The following is a 16091-nucleotide window of genomic DNA, read 5'->3' as shown; positions in this document are numbered from 1 at the left end:
GTACCTGCCCTGAAGTTAGGAAGACTCCTCTTCCTGAGTTCAAATCTGGCCTCAGAAACTTATTAGCTGTGTGACCTTAGGCAAGTCACTTGACCATGTTTGCCTTAGCTCCTCATCTGTAAAATTAAAAGGAAGTGGCAAACCACTCCAGTATCTTTGCCAAGAAAACCCCAAATGGTGTCATTGAAGAGTGGGACAGGACTGAAACAACTCAGCATCAACCACCACCACCACCACCACCACCACCAAACAACATGTTAATGTCAATACAGAAGAGAATGTAAATCCTCAGAGAGAAAGGCATTAAGAGTTGTTGGAGACCAAAGGCTTCCTGTAACTTGTAACTTGAATTAAGTCTTAAAGAAAGCCAGGGGTTCTAAGTGATGTAGATAAGAAGAGTTTTCCAGTCATGGGGGTCAAGAGAATGCAAAGGCACAGAGACATGAGATATTGTGAAGGAGGAATACTAAGTAATTAAGTATGGCTAAACCACAAAGTTTCCATTGGGGAGCAAAGTGTGTAAGAAGAATAGAAAGAGAAAAGAGTCAAATTGTGAAGAGCTTTAAATGCCAAACAAAAGAGTTTACAATTGATTCCAGGGAGCCATTGGAGTTTGCTAGTAGACAGATAATGTGGTTAAAGGTAAGTTTTACTTTGGCTTTCCAGACAAGGAGATCAAAATGGGAAAAGGCCTAGAATTAGGAATAACCAAGGTATGTTTAGGGTACAGTGAATAAGACAACAGCTTCTGGAAAGCCTTAAGGTTACAAATAAGGGGCATAGTGAAAGGTAGGAGAGAATAGAAAATTGGAATCAATAAGAGAATCAATAAAAAAATTTTTTTTAAATAGTATGTGATATCATGATTTGAATTTTTGTATTCTAGTTTAAAAAACAGCAATGATGGTGTCCTGGTCAAGGATGAAGTATGCCTAACTTGAAACATGAGTGACAATTTTTATCTAGGAGAATGAAGAGCAAAACAGGATAGGGATACAACCTGAGGAAGGAAGAAAGGAAAGATGGATGGAAGGTATGCTTAGGGTACAGTAAGAATGTTTAGAATACAGAGAAAAATAGGGAAGGGGAAAAGAAAATGAAAAAGGAAAGAAGGGGGGAAAACATTATTAAGCACCTAGTCTGTATACCAGGCATTGTGTTAACTACTTTACAAATATTAACTTATTTGAAACTCACAAAAGTCATGGGAGGTGGTTGCTCTTCTTATCCCTATTTTATAGTTGAGAAAACTGAGGTAAAAATTGTGACTTGTCCAGGGTCATACTGCTAATGTCCAATGACTAATTTGAACTCAGATCTTCTAACCTTCTGCAAATTAGATTCAACTGAAAGAAATTAAGTTATTCAAAGTTTACTAGGATTCTGGTAGTAGGTATACTGAGATTTCTTTCTTTAACCTAAGTCAATATACAAATTGTATTAATTAACTCTAGAAATGTCTAGAATCCTGATTAAAGAAATTAAATAGTTTTTTATTCTAACTTTGCTACTAAAGTAAAATGTTATTAAAAGACTACTGAATCCTATTCAACAAAATGTATCTAGTGTCTATTGTGTGAACAGTACCATTAGGAATTCTCAAAGATACAAAGTATCCTTGATATAAGTAGTTCCTTTACATGAGATAAAATTCTTTTGGCAAGATGATATTCACAAAAGGAAAATTAGAAAAACAAAGTGATTGAGTAGAGGGAATAAGAAGGAATTCCAGGCAAGGGGAATAAAAGTGACAAAGTGTGGAATCAAGAATGAATGAGCAAGGCGCACAGTGAATAAGCCTCTGTGTGGCCCTAAGGATTCATGCTGAGAAATAATGAAAGATAAGGGGGAAATCATAGTTTGTTTCCTAACCTGTGGAAAGACTTAAAAGTATAATTAGGAATTTAAACTTTGTCCAATAGGACGGTGGGAAGTCAATTAGTTTGTTTGAATTTTTAGTAGTGATGGGACATGATGAAATTAACATTTTAGGAAAACTTGGGTGATCTTTTAAAAAGCTATCCCAGTAATCTTAAGCATCACAATTATAATTAAGGAAGTCCAGAAGTAGCTTCTTGCCAAGTGAAGGGAATTTTGATATCCTGTCAATACATCGAGGACTGAGATTTCGTTGATGTGGGGACTTGGGAACCATTTCTATGACTACAGGACACAAAAAATAATTGGTCTATAACTTAAAGTCTTAAAAGAGTTGCTCCAGGATTAGAGAATTTTAATCACTTGCTCATAGTAACAAAGCTAGTAAATAACAGGGGAAGGAGGGATAAAAGCCTAGGCCTTTTTGACTCCAAGTTTAGTACTCTAACCACTACCTGGAGCATCCTGGAAAGTGAGTCTGACTTGTAGTTAGCAAAGAGTTAAGTTCAAATTCTGCTTCTAACTTTTAGTGGCTATGTGACTGCGAGGAAGTTACTTCTTTTCTCTGAATCTTAGTTTATTTACTGTTAATAAAGGGAATGACAGTACTGTAATATCTACTTCAAAGGGATGTTAAATTGCAAGGATAAGATAAAACATGCAAAACACTGAAATTTTTAAAGCTTCATATAAAGAGTAGTTGTTATTATCATCACTAATCATCATCATCATCATTAACATACATAATGACTTACCAGTACTACTACTAGAAGGCCATGATTGGGTAGGGAGAATAAGGGATAAGGAGGAAATCAAATGTCACACAAAATAAAAAACTGGGAAAATGATACCCATGACAAAAATATAGAAGTCAACAGGTAGAGTCAATTTGGAGGAGGAAAAGTTCTTATCAGAGGCTGGTGCAATAAGTTAAGTGCACCCACCATGTCTGAGTTTCCTTATAATTTGAAATGTAAATAATCGAGCTCAACTTGTGCTAATCTGATGGTAATGTCAATAAAATATAGCCTAAGACCTCCCAAAATTGACAAATGCTTTTCAAAATAGGGAGCATTTCTAAAACAAACAAAAAAAAAAAACAAAAAGATAAAAAAAAACCAACCCAACAACTTTATTTTTAAAATGACTGGACATGAAAATCAAAATTTAAAAAGTCAAAATATATTACACATTTGGATATTAAAACACAGAAACATTTAAGAATTTAATCTGGTAGTGCAATCTTGTGTAAGTCACTTAACCTTTCAATGCTTCATACAACACATAAAGAGTATATAACACCAAGAGCAGGTTCTGATACACTAGTATTTTCCTTCTCAAGAGTTCCGGTAAAATTGCAGGTTTGATATCCCCCCCAAATTAAAAGGAAATTATATCTTTTCAAACCATCAAAAGAGAAACCAGTATCTTAAAACTTTCTTAAGGGAAACAGGACTAAGAAATTAACCTGAATTCTAAATATTGCTTTCATTTTATCTGCTTAATTTTAAAAGTAGGTTAAAATCAGGAGGGTTTTTTTTTTATAATAATGGACACTTGGTGGGGTCATTCTCTTAAAAAGTAGAATCATTTATAATGCCTAATTTTTTTAATGGACAACATGCTTTTAGATCAAAATTTAGACCACACACATCATACAAGAAAAGTCATAAAATCATAATGGATGAAAGAACTAGAAAACTCTATCACTTAAGAGTTTATCAGAGTCTCTCTATAAATCAGGTTACCTGTTCCTAAAATGGGATATGAGCTGTCTTCTTTTCAAAGGGATTTGGAAAGGAGACAGGGATTTATCAATAATGTCTGAGTACCTAGCAGTTGCTAGTAACTATGATTTAAGTGAAGAAAACTATAAAAATATAGTGTAACAATATTATTATAGTGTATGCTAAAAACAACAGAACCTGACAGATAATCCAGGGTCCACATCACTAATGGAAAGAGGAAAAAGGAATAAACAAAATGACTCTATGACTCTAAATTGGTTGCAAGACTATACAAGTACATACACCAAATGAAACTTCTATTCTATATTGATAAAGGGAACCTTGCAAGTTGTTTTCTAAATTTTTAATGAAGACTGAAATGGACATAAAAACAGATGTTATAGAGGGGTGGTCAGGTGCCTCAGCGAGTAAAAGCACTGGCTCCAGTGCCTGGATGACCTGGGGATCAAATCTGGGCTCAGATACTTAGCACCACACCCAGAAATAACTGGCCATGTAACCTTGAGCAAGTTACTTAACCCCTATTGCTTTAAAAAAAAACAAACAAAACAAAAACAGATTAGAATCAGCTAACCTAAACTAGTATTGCTGGGTATGACAATAGCAAAACTTGCTAACATCTCCTAGTTAGGCCTCCTTTGACTGGAAAGATCAGAAATCAATTCAGCCAAGTCAATAATTTTTTTTTAATTACCTAAGAGCAGCTTATTACCAAAACATATAGTCACAGAATTTCTGAGCTAAAAAAAAACAACCTTTAGAAATCATGTAGGGCAACTCTTTTATTTTATATGTGGGGAGGCTATATTAAGTAATGTGCCCGAAGTCACACCAGTCAAGCAGCAGAATGTAAACCAGAATCCGGGTCTCCTGACTAGTTTTTACTCTGACAGCATACCACCTCTCCAAACACAAAGGAATATTTTTCTAAGACTGAACTCACTTTTAGGTGCTGGAACTCAAATTCTGAAATTATATAGTGAGGCAGCAAATAATGCGTAGGCTGGGAGAAAAGACATGTTCTAGTTATGAATATAGGTCTAGTAGCTGTCCCACTAAGGAACAGGCCAAGGCACTTATTTGAGAGTCCCTTTGTGTGTATCACCCCTAATTAGAATGTGAATTCTTTAAGAGCAGGAACTGTTTTGATAATTTTAGGCAGCTAGATGGTACAGTGGCTGAAGTGGGACTTAAGTTAGGAATACCTGACTCTAAAGATTTATTAAAACCTTGACAAGTCCAGTCTCAGATACTTACTAGCTGGGCCCTGGGAAAACTTCCCTCAGGTTCAACTTCCTCATCTGTAAAATGGAAATAAAAATAACATCTAGCTCTCAGGGTTGTTGTAAGAGTAAAATTCTAAAGTACTTTAAAAAGTTTTAAAGCAATATATAAATACTAGCTACTATTATTTTATACTCAGCACTTATGACAATGCATGGCACATATTAAGTACATAATAAATGCTTTTCAATTCTATTAACTTTGATGGAGTTAAACTAGATGACTTTTAAGTATAGTTTTAGTTCTCAAATTCTGTGAATGCCAAGAAGGTCACATCTGTTTATTAACCACCACACAGTGGCAATTGGTTTTCAAGTCAGAGGTCTTAGGTTCAAATCCTGGCTCTGATACTGTGGGACTTTCAGTAAGTAAGTCATTTAACTTCTCTGGATTTCAATACTTATATCTACAATGAAGTTCAATGGACCACATGACTTCTAATGTCCCCCCCCCCCCCAGCTTTAAGTGTACATTTTAGTAATTAAGAAACCTATATTTTATTTCTTAATACAAAGAAACTGAGTGCAGGATTTCTGACAGCTGGAGTTTAGAAAGGGAAGAATTACATCTGAATTCTACTCCTAGTTATGATTTGAACTCATTGCGAATCACTATGCAAGTGTCTTTAACCTTTAGGAGTTTGTTTTCTTATCTATAAAATAGAGTTTATATCTATCCTTGGACAAGATCTTTTAGAGAGGTTGCTAAGATGTGGTCACCTAGCCTCAAATTTTCGTTTTACGGATAAAAAAAATCCCTAAAGATCAAAGAAATCAATTGCTTTGCTTGGGATCGTATAGATAAGTAAGTGGTAGCTCTTATCTGGAAGAGACCAGGTTAACTAATGCCTTTACCTTTCATTTATATTGTACACTTCTTCTAAGACTGAGCTCACTTCCAGATCCTGGAACTCAAATTCTGAAATCATACAGTGTGGCAGCAATGTGTAGCAGGAAGGGAACTGGGTTGGCAGAAGAGAGACCAGCTCTAGCTAAAAACAATTCTAGTGTCTGCGCCACTAAGGAGCTGGCCAAGGCATAACTTCTTTGGGCTTCACTTTGTGTGTAGTCTTTCCTAATTAGAATGTGAATTCTTTGAGAACCGGGACTGCTCTGATTCTTAATTTTAGGCAGCTGGGTGGTACAGTGGCTAGGGTACAGATGATTATAAGCTCCTAGAGGGCAGAGACTGTATTTTGCCTCTTTTTGTAGCCCCAGCACTTAGCACAGTGATTGGCACACAACAAATATTTAATAAATGTTTATTGACCAACTGCATGAAATGGAATTATTTACATGTTCTCTCCCCCACTAGACTGCAAGTTCAAGGACAGGAATGGTCTTTTGCCTAATTTTGTATATGCAGCGTTTAGCACAGGGTTTATAGCACAAAGATGGCATTTAATAAATGTTTATTGATTGTGTGAACAGAATTATTTACATGTTGCCTCCCCTATTAAACTGCAAGCTCGAGGGCCTCTTTTTGTATCCCAGAGCTTAGCAGTGCTTGGCACATAACAGATACTTAACAAATGTTTATTAATTGTGTGAAGGGATTTACACGTCGTCTCTCCGCTTTATTAGCATGAGAGCTCCTAGAAGGCTGGGACCACGTTTTTGTTTTTTATCTTTCTTTGGTACTCCCTTCCCCCACAAAGCTTAGCACAGTGCCTAGCATATAGTAAGTGCTTAATAAATGCTTGCTATCTCCAAAAACGAAGTAATCTCTAGGGTTCCTTCCAGCTCTACACTTCTGTTATTCTAGGATTTGGCACTTAGTGGTATTTGACTAGGGGAGAGGAAGGTGAGGGGGAAGAGGCGGGGGATCCAAAAACAGAAGTCCCCACTCTTGTCAAAAGCAGAGAGAGAAGAACCGCTCCAAGACTCGTCCTCAAATCCCTCAAAGGTGTAATTCAAGTAATCAACAAGTATCCCTTGGTGAGTCAAGAGCGTCCTGCTCGTCCCCGTGCCCTCCTCCAAGTACGGTCTCATCTTCCTCAAACTTCCTTCCACCTCAGGAGGGGAAAGGGAAGCCAAAGGCCAATGTCTTCGGACAGTCCATCCTCCTCCTTCACCTCCTCCTCACCGGGCATCACCTCCAGAGCCCTGTCACTCCCACCTGGACGCTCCCTTCCCTTCCTTCCCTCCATGGCCTCTGGTCACCGTCCGTCCCTCCAGTCCTCTCTCTGCCTCTCCCCTGTCCCTGGGCCCGCCAGCCTCACCAGCGGTTCGCAGTGGCTCGAGCTCCGATCGGTTGGCTACAGGCCGCCCCGAACATTAACGACACCCGGGAGCCGGGCCCCTAGGCTCAGGCCCGAGGGGAGGCTCCGGGTCGGGCTTGGGCTTCAGCTCCGGTACCTGAAGGGGCTGTTCAGCCGCGGCGTAACATTTTGAGAGGGGATTCCGGAAGCGGCAGGCTAGCGGAAAACGGAAGTCGGATGAGACTAAGCAGCATCCTCCCCCCTGGACCCTCGCGGGGGTCAAATGCCCCTAAAAAAATCTTCCTCTGAAGTTGTAGAGCCTGACATGTTGAGGGATTAAATCAGAACCATGCTTCGACTCCTTAGGTCTTGTCTTTGGGATATGAAGACTGAAACAAAGGTGAAGATTGGAGAGGGAGCTCGCCCTTCTTGAAGGAAGACTTTGGTATGACCCGGTTGCCATGGGGACAGAGAGTAACACCAGTTGGGCGCCAAGGGGGCGGGGAAGGCCATGGCCACTCTAGTCACTCTGCAAAATCGGCTCCCGTTCATTGAAAGCCAGTACTACTATAGGAACAGGTAAGGCACAGAGGAGAAACTTAGCCAGTAGGTCTCCAGTCAGGTATTGGAGCTTCCTGCCACCAATGCCCTAAACCTAAAGCAATAACTATGATCGAATTCCCCTCCCTTTTCTTCTCCCACTCCCCAATGCCTTTTGGAGCTCGTGGAGCCTTTATAACTTTAAGTAAGAGGTTTAAGAGGAAACACTGGGGTCTGGAAGACCCTGAACCTACTTGTGAATCCTTTAAATGAGGGCCTTCCCAAACAAAATAGTGGTTTGTCTTCTGCCTCATCAGCGCCCCCATTTTCATGAAATCTTCCTAGAAGCTCCAGCTACTCCATTTCTGGAAAAGCTGTAGCCTGGATTTTGCCCTTCCTGGATCTCACACTTCCTCAATCTTTCAGGACTAGCCTATATTAGTGGAGGCATCCTAATTGGAACTTTCTGGTCTATGTCTTAGTCCGTTCTCAGGGACAGGATAATGGGAATTCGAGACAATCCCTCTGTGCCTTTCAAAGTGAGATCAGCAAAGCCAATCTTATCAGTAGACATGTTCCTCTCAGAGGTGTATAGAAGGACAATACTTCTTCCCCCCAAACCCCCAACTCCACACAGTTAATATACATTTTAATTGTTAAGGGAGGAAGCAAGTGTTCCACCTTTGTTGTCTAGTCAAAATAATTGATTTTAATTAAATAAATTTTAGGTCAGATATTTTTTAAAAAATTATGAACTCCTTTTAAGCCAGGGGAAGATATTTGGGGTTACATAGAATCTTAATGAACTCCTCAGATTATATCATATAGATGTTTACTTACACTACTGCACCTAGTTTAAAGGAGTAAGTTTTAAAAACAAAAACAATGATGGGAGCTAAGAATTAAAAATAGAAGTACTGTAAATTTCAGTAAGCTTAATAATTTACTACTTATGAGAAGCAATTATGCCCAATGTTGTAGATTAGGAGAACTTCAATATATGTACATAACCTTATATTTATATAGTATTTGACTCACAGTCCTGTGAGGTAAATAGTGCAATATTATCCCCATTTTTTAAATGAGAAAACTGAGATTTAGAAAACTTAAATCATTTTCCCATGGTTGCAGAGCTATTAAAATTTGAGGCAGCTAGGTGGCCCAGTGAATAGAGCACCGGCCCTGGAGTCAGGAGGACCTGAGTTCAAATGTGGCCCCAGTCACTTAACACTTACTAGAGATGTGATCTTGGGCAAGTCACTCAATCCCAATTGCCCTGCCTTGCCCCCTCCAAAAAAAAAAATGCACCCAGGACTCAAATCCAATGGGGAGGTCGTTAGGTTTCGAATCAAAGGACTTAAATTCAAATCCTTGATCTACTACTTAGTACCCATATGACTTTGTTCAAATCACTGAACTTTATTGGCATCAGTTTCCTCATCTGTAAAATTCAAAAGTTGGACTAGATATGCTCTTAAAGCCCCTTCCAGGTGTAAATCCTGTGTTCACAGCTCTTTTGATTCTAAGTCCCTTACTCTTTGCTATTCTTCATTCCCTTTCCTGTTTTCTGACCAGGCTCTCAAAAAACCTATGATTTTCATATGCTTTCCCTCATGCTTCCCATTTCTTCCCATGGTTTCCTGGATTTTATCATATTGATATATCTTAATATACAGTGGTATTTTATCTGTAACTTTTTACCTTTTTCATTTTTTGAATAAGTAATACCCTTTCAGATCCATATTTTCAATATACAGATTGCAGCTCATTCACTTTTTTTTCATCCTGTATAACTGTTGGTTTATGTCTGTCCTCTCTCAAGGTGTACGTCAAAAGTGCTGGTGTCTTCCTTTAGATCTCATGTCATTATGTGTTTACCAATAGAACATTCAGTCTGTCCATTGGTTATTCTTGTTTTCCTACATAGCCAGCCCTCCTTTTCCATGCATACATATCTCTATGATGCTATCTGTTATACTGCTTCTCCAGTGCAATTCGTGATTGATCATATGCAGCCCCATCATGCTCTTTATTGCTCTTTAGATGACACATACTTTTACTTCCAGTGATACCTATGATATCAAACTTTCTTTGCATTAGGATCTTTAGTTTGTTTTGCTTGTTCTTAACTCTGTTTATGTATAAGCATTTGAGGCCAAGGGCTTTACTATCTGATATTTTTCTTAAATTGCTGTCTCCTATAGTTCTAGACATCTCCCCTGCTGTTCTTGCTACAATGTAGCTTTCTCTGTCTTGGTAGATAAAAACTGTTTTTTTCCTGCCTCCCTTTACCTTTTCATTTTAAGCGAGCTTTTTGATTAGATTTACAAGACATCAGCCAAATATATTCATATCAATTCTTGTTAGGTACACTTCATCCCTGATCTGGAGATTGTCAAGTCTCCAGATTTGACAATCTAATTTCTATAATCTCAGCTTGGGTCATAAACCCAAATACCTGTCCCAAATACCATCTTCTTAGTCAGTTGTTTAAATTCCAGTCTTGGGCAAGCTAGGTGGCTCAGTGGATAGAGTACCAGCCCTGGAGTCAGGAGGACCAGAGTTCAAATGTGACCTCAGACACTTACTAGCTGTGTGACCTTGGGCAAGTTACTTAATCCCAATTGCCCTGCCTTCCCCCTTCCAAAAAATAATAATAATTTCTAGATGTGACTTTCTTTTCTCAAGCCCTTGCCTTCATTAGAAGCATTAATAGGAATAGTACTTGTTATATGCTAATGTCTTTAGTTTTTTTACCCAATAATTTATAATTTTTTGCAATGCTTTCTATATTCCTATCCAAATATTCTTTGACCTTATTTATCACTGAAAATGACTTGTAGTCATCTAGTTTGATACATCTTGCAAGGTTTTTTGTTACATTCTTGATACATCCTTGGAAAGATAACATACCTCTTTGTATTTGCAAATATGAAAACAGTCATCATACTACCCCTTAGCAAGAAGTTACCAAGAACCACTTGTTTCTTTTCCCCCTACTTTTGCTGGATAATATTCTCTCCCCCAATGGCTTCTGAAGATTCATTGTTGCCATAAAAAGTTATTTTATGTTTATTTTAATGTACATAGGGCCTTTCTTTTTTGTCATTAACTTTCTTGTGTTATATGCTTAATAAAAGAATCTCTGGGTCAAAGGGGATAGTCCTTTTCTAACATAATTCCAAAATATTTTCCCAAATGGCTGGTCCTATTCACATTTCCAACAACAAAATGCATTAGTGTGCCTATCTTTCTACAACCTCTCCAACACTGACTTCATCTTTTGTCATCTTTGTCAATTTAGTGATCTTGAGAAACTGTGGGCTTGTTTTGATTCTAATCTTGCTTATTATTAATGTTTTGGAGCATTCTTTTATTTAGTTGTTAGTAGGTTGAAATTTTTCATAACTTTTGAACACATACCTACAGGTTAATAGTTTATGGTTTTGCATAATGTCATCTATATTATATATCATTCATAGTGCTTATTATAATAATATTCAGAAGCTATGTGGTATAGTAGATAGAGTGCTAGGCTAGAGTCAGGAAGATCTGAGTTAAAATCTGGCCTTAAATACTTACTAGCTCTATGGCCTTGGAAAAATCTCATCTCAGTTTGCCTCAGTTTCCTTACCTGCAAAATGGAGATAATTTCATCACCCTGAATTGCTGTTAGGATCAAACAAGATCATATTTGTAAGTATTTAGCCCAATGTCTGGCACATAGTTAGCGTTATGTAAATGCTAACTATTATTATGATGTGTTATATATTCTAGTTGTCTCTATATTTTAGATCTCAAACTCTTATTTGGTAAATTTGATGCAAAAAAGTTTCCCATTGGATTTTTTCTTCTCATCCTAAATGCATTGATATTATTCATGTGAAAGCTTTTCAATTAAACATAAAGTGAATGATATTTTTATTCTTTTTAATTGCCTGTATCTCTTGTTTGCTCTTCCCATTTATTCCTCCCTTTTTTATTATTCCCTTTGATACTCTAGATCTGCAAATAACTATTATTTTAAAACTTCATTCAAGTCCATGATTTCCTCTGTTTTAGAATTAGAAGAAAATTGATTCAAATATTGAATCTCCTCCTTACTAGCCATATGAGTGCACATGTTATAACCTCTCTGGGTCTCATACTAGATAGCTTCTAAGGCACTTCTGAGCACTAAATCCTATGATTCTATTAATTTTTTTTCATAACTAATGTGTGCATTTTCTTAGAATTTCTTACTAAAATTTCTAGAAATATTATATGAATTTCTTTTACTTATTTGTTTTCTACAAAAATGATAAATATTAATCCCTCTATTACTTCATTCTGGTTCATCACAGAAGGGTGACCCCTAGGTCTTAAGTTTTTTGCTTATGGCAATTTGGAATAAAGTGCTAGACTTAGCTTAGCATCAGGAAAGCCTAAATTCAAAACCTTTCTCAGAAATTTACTAGCTCCTTGACTTCAGGAAAGCCATGTAACCTAACAATTTCAGCTTCCTCAACTCTAAAATGGGAAAATAATACCACCTCTATCACAGGGTTTCTGTGGGAATCAAATGAAAAATATCTTTACGTCGTTATCATCATTATAAAGAGTATTTGAGGGAGCACACACATTGATGTGATCATAGTTTTTTTTTTCTTCTATTTGATAAAGCAGATTCAAGAATATTTTTGCAAAGTATACTTTGTTAATTTTGCGATATATTGTGTAAGAACAATTATAATTATGATAGCAACAAGAAACTTATGGTTACAAATGCAAATTCTTAAAAGTGCTACTTATAAAGACTGCATTAGCCTGAGTTGCACACACATTTTGTGTAATTAAGAACCAGGATCTCAACAACTTCTATTTGACTCTCTACAACATGGAACATTTAGTTTTTTTTATTCCTGCTTTAATAGTTAGTGGGGGTTTTTTTTATTTGTTTGTTTTTTGCTTTATTAAGGAGTTCACTATTTTTTCTTTCTGGTCATAGGTGCAGATGGTTTGGAGGAGTAAATAGATCCTACAGCTATTTTCAAAACTTATCTCTGTGACACCATATTTAGTCTGATTGAAAGCATGATAATCTTGGAAAATTATCATGCTTTCAATCAGGATAAAAATAGTGTCACAAATAGAGATGTTTTGAAATATATGTATATGCATATACATATATGCATATATATGTATATTTACAAATATCTTGTATTGACTTATACCTGAAATTTTTGCATTACCTCCATTAGAATATTAGCTGATTGAAGTCAGGAACTACCTCACTTTTGTATTTGTGTCCACAGTAGTCCACAGAATATACTAGGCATAAATGCTTGTTGGTTTTATTCATGATTCTTCTTATTATGGGTTACTTCAGCATTTTTGTTTCTTGAAGCCAGCTAGGTTTTCCCCTTCAGATCTATTCTGTGTATTATTATTGGATGAATTTTCCATTAAAACTGCTTTTATCATTTTGTTCCTTTGCTCAAAAGTCTTTAGTAGCTCCCTAGATTCTTCTAAATCAAGTCAAAACTCTTCCACAGTACACCTTGCAAGTCGCTCAACTGCTCTGGGTCATAATACTCTCATCTTTAAATGTACTAGAGGATTTAAAGTGAGAAAACTTGACTTTGAATCTTAGCTCCACTACTTACTCTTTCTATGACTTTGAACAAGTCACTTCAATTCTCTGGGCTTTATTTTCTGCATCTCTACAATTAGGGAATTCTCTTTGATGATCTCTAAGATCCTTTTCAGCTGTAAGTCCTGCAGTTCTCTGATTTTTATGTCTCTTCCAGTTCTAATATGATATAGTACTGATAGAGTCTTATTTTTCACAAGTTTGAAAAATGCAATTTAGTATGAGATTTGTGGATTGGGGGAAAGTTGCAGGCATATTTTACTTTAGCACATCATTTGACAGAGTCTCTCATCTTGTTCTTATAAAAAAGATAAAAACTGGAACTAGGCCAGAGAGCATTTCAATGGATGTAGAACCAGTTGAATGTCTGGACCCAGAAGGTCATGATGAATGAAAGGTCAGCTCTGGAAGGAGGAGCAGAGTATCTTTGGAAGTTGTGCTTCCCTTTGTTTAGTTTAGCATTGTAATCAAAGCTGGATAAAGTAATGGATGGCCTGCTTATCAGCTTTGAAGAAACACAAAGTCAGGAGAGTTATTGAACACATTGGATAACATTTATAATACAAAAAAAAAGGTCTCAGCAAGCTGGAAAGATAAGCTAAATCCAGTAAAATGAAATTTAATAGAAATAAATAAGAGGTCCTATACTTGAGCTAAAAAAAAAAAACAATCATTGTCCCAAGATGGGAAAGGCATAGCTAGACAAATAAGTTGGGAATTTTCGCCGACTGTAAAGGTCAATACAGTCAACAATATGAGTATGACATGGCAATCCCCAAAGCTAATGCATTTAAAGAAGCAGTGTCCTTCAGACCCAGTCTGAAATACTGTGTTTAGTGAAAAAGTATTTTTTTAAACACTTACTAGGTATATTGGGAATGCAAATAGAAAAGAATGATCCTGTTCTTTATCTCATATTCTAATGGAAGACAATATAAATAGGAGTTTTAAACTGTAATTTAGATAGAAAGGCCCCAAAGGCCTTATGATACAGCAGAAAAATCAGATAATAGTATATAATTTTTAAAAGTATCCACAGGAGCAGAGGGATATTTCTGTATCTGATAATGAACCATCTTGCAGTGCCAAAGATTTTGGTATCAAGAACTTTCTTTTCTGTCTCTCAGTAACTATGATTGCTGAAGAACCAATGGTTCCAGCACCTACAAAGGCGGTGTCCGTGTTATCTAATCAATAGTGGTGGGAGCTGAGCTGAAAACAGGGCTTATGGTGTGCAGGGCACTATTTTCCTTGGAATTGAGATATAGGGCTCCTTATTCATAGAGGTTCTGCCCCTAGATTATGGGCACTACATTTTTAGAAAAAAATTGGCAGTGGGGCGGCCAGGTAGCACAGCAAGTAAGAGCACTGGCCTCAGTGTCTGGATGACCTGGGGAATGAATCCAGGCTCAGACACTTAGCACCACACCCAGAAATAACTGGCTGTGTAATCTTGAGCAAGTTACTTAACCCCAATTGCTTACAAACAAAAAGAAAGAAATTGGCAAATGGGAGAGCATCTAATAGAAGGCAAGCAAGATGGATAGGGCCTGGAGACTGTGCCATGGAAGGCTTGGTTATAAGAATTAGAGATATTTTGCCTAGAGGAGTCTTATCAAATGCATTTGAAAGGCTGTCATGTGGAAAAGGGATTAGACGTGTTCTGATTGGCTGCAGGGGGAAGAAATAAGAGCAGTATGTGAAGGATGCAGATATTTTGCTTTAGGATCAATATCAGGAAAAAGGTTAGAGTCATCCAAAAGTAGCATTGGTGATATGAAGATACATAGCAGTAGGTCCCCCTCATTAAACCACTTATTAGGTCTGTACCTAGAAGCAATTCAGGTACAGCTTCAGTCAGAAGACCTTTTAAGATTTTTTCAAACTTAAGATCCTGTGATTCTACACATTTTAAATTTACATGTATTATTATTATTATTATTTGCACTTGAAATATATGCGATGAATCTTTGGTTTATAGAATGAAAAGTGACTGATAGGTTGGCGGGAAGTCTGACCTCTTTGGAATAAAGATCTAAAGGGGAATAAGGAATTATAAAAGTGATGAAGAGAGCTTTGAATGTTTGAGGAAGGCTAGAGATTGAATTTGAGGAGGGGGAATTTAGGAGAAATGGAAAGAGGAAAATAAGATAAATTGAAGATAGAGAAGAACTGGGGGCATAAAGATCTGAATGGATTAGAAAATGGATTAGAAAACAGAAAGAAGAAGAAGAAGAACTAGCTAATAGTTATAAAGGGCTTACTATGCTCCAGGCACTGTGTTAAGCCCTTTAAAAATTATTATTTCATCTGAACAACCCTGGCAGGCAGGTGCCATTATTATTCCCATTTTATAGATGAAGAAACCAAGGCAGACATAGAATGAGTTACTTGCCAAGGGTCTGAGAACCGATTGAAGCTCAGGTCTTCCTGATTACAGGCCCAGTGTTTCATTCATGGTGCCACCTAGCAGTCAAAAGAAAAAGAAATGGAAGGATAAGGCACATGACATTCCATCTCTTGGATCCTATCATTTAAAAAATGTTTATTTTTATTTTCAGTTCCAAAGTCTTTCATTCCTCCTACCCTTTCTTTTACCCATTGAGAAGACAAAAAATATGATACTCATTATACATATGAAGTCATATGAAACATTTGCACATTAAACATGTGGTAAAAGGGGAAAAAATCAAGAAAAATAAAGTGAAAGAAAATATGCTTCATTCTGTACTGAGTCCACTAGTTCTTTAGCTGGAGGTAGAACACATTTTATATAGTAAGTCCTTTGGAATTGTTGTAGATTATTGTA

General features: G+C 36.9%; 2 protein-coding genes across 8 annotated transcripts in view; one reads left to right on the top strand and one right to left on the bottom strand.

Annotated features, from left to right (window-relative positions):
• GPATCH2 (G-patch domain containing 2) overlaps positions 1–7361 on the bottom strand; it is a 258389-nt gene extending 251028 nt beyond the window's left edge. For 2 of the 6 annotated variants that reach the window (XM_069066022.1, XM_069066023.1), the window contains exon 1: positions 7132–7345. In XM_069066022.1, the coding sequence (XP_068922123.1) occupies positions 7132–7187 (56 nt within the window). In that variant the 5' untranslated portion in view covers positions 7188–7345. Of the gene's footprint in view, positions 1–4883; positions 4928–7131 lie in introns of all 6 variants that reach the window. The other 4 variants (XM_069066021.1, XM_069066026.1, XM_069066020.1 and 1 more) reach the window with 4 other exon arrangements.
• Positions 7362–7497: 136 nt separating this feature from the next.
• The window catches only part of SPATA17 (spermatogenesis associated 17), a 282415-nt gene continuing 273821 nt past the window's right edge, over positions 7498–16091 (top strand). The window contains exon 1 of one of the 2 annotated variants that reach the window (XM_069066027.1): positions 7498–7689. In XM_069066027.1, the coding sequence (XP_068922128.1) occupies positions 7622–7689 (68 nt within the window). In that variant the 5' untranslated portion in view covers positions 7498–7621. The remainder of the gene's footprint in view (positions 7690–16091) is intronic. The other variant, XM_069066028.1, reaches the window with a different exon arrangement.

The sequence above is a fragment of the Petaurus breviceps genome, unplaced genomic scaffold (assembly GCF_028583685.1).
Source record: "Petaurus breviceps papuanus isolate PSGF00001 unplaced genomic scaffold, PetGlider_PUasm1.0 90702, whole genome shotgun sequence".
Lineage (NCBI taxonomy): Eukaryota > Metazoa > Chordata > Mammalia > Diprotodontia > Petauridae > Petaurus > Petaurus breviceps.
The sequence above is the reverse complement of the archived record's forward strand: the minus strand, read 5'-3'. Positions and strand labels throughout refer to the sequence as shown.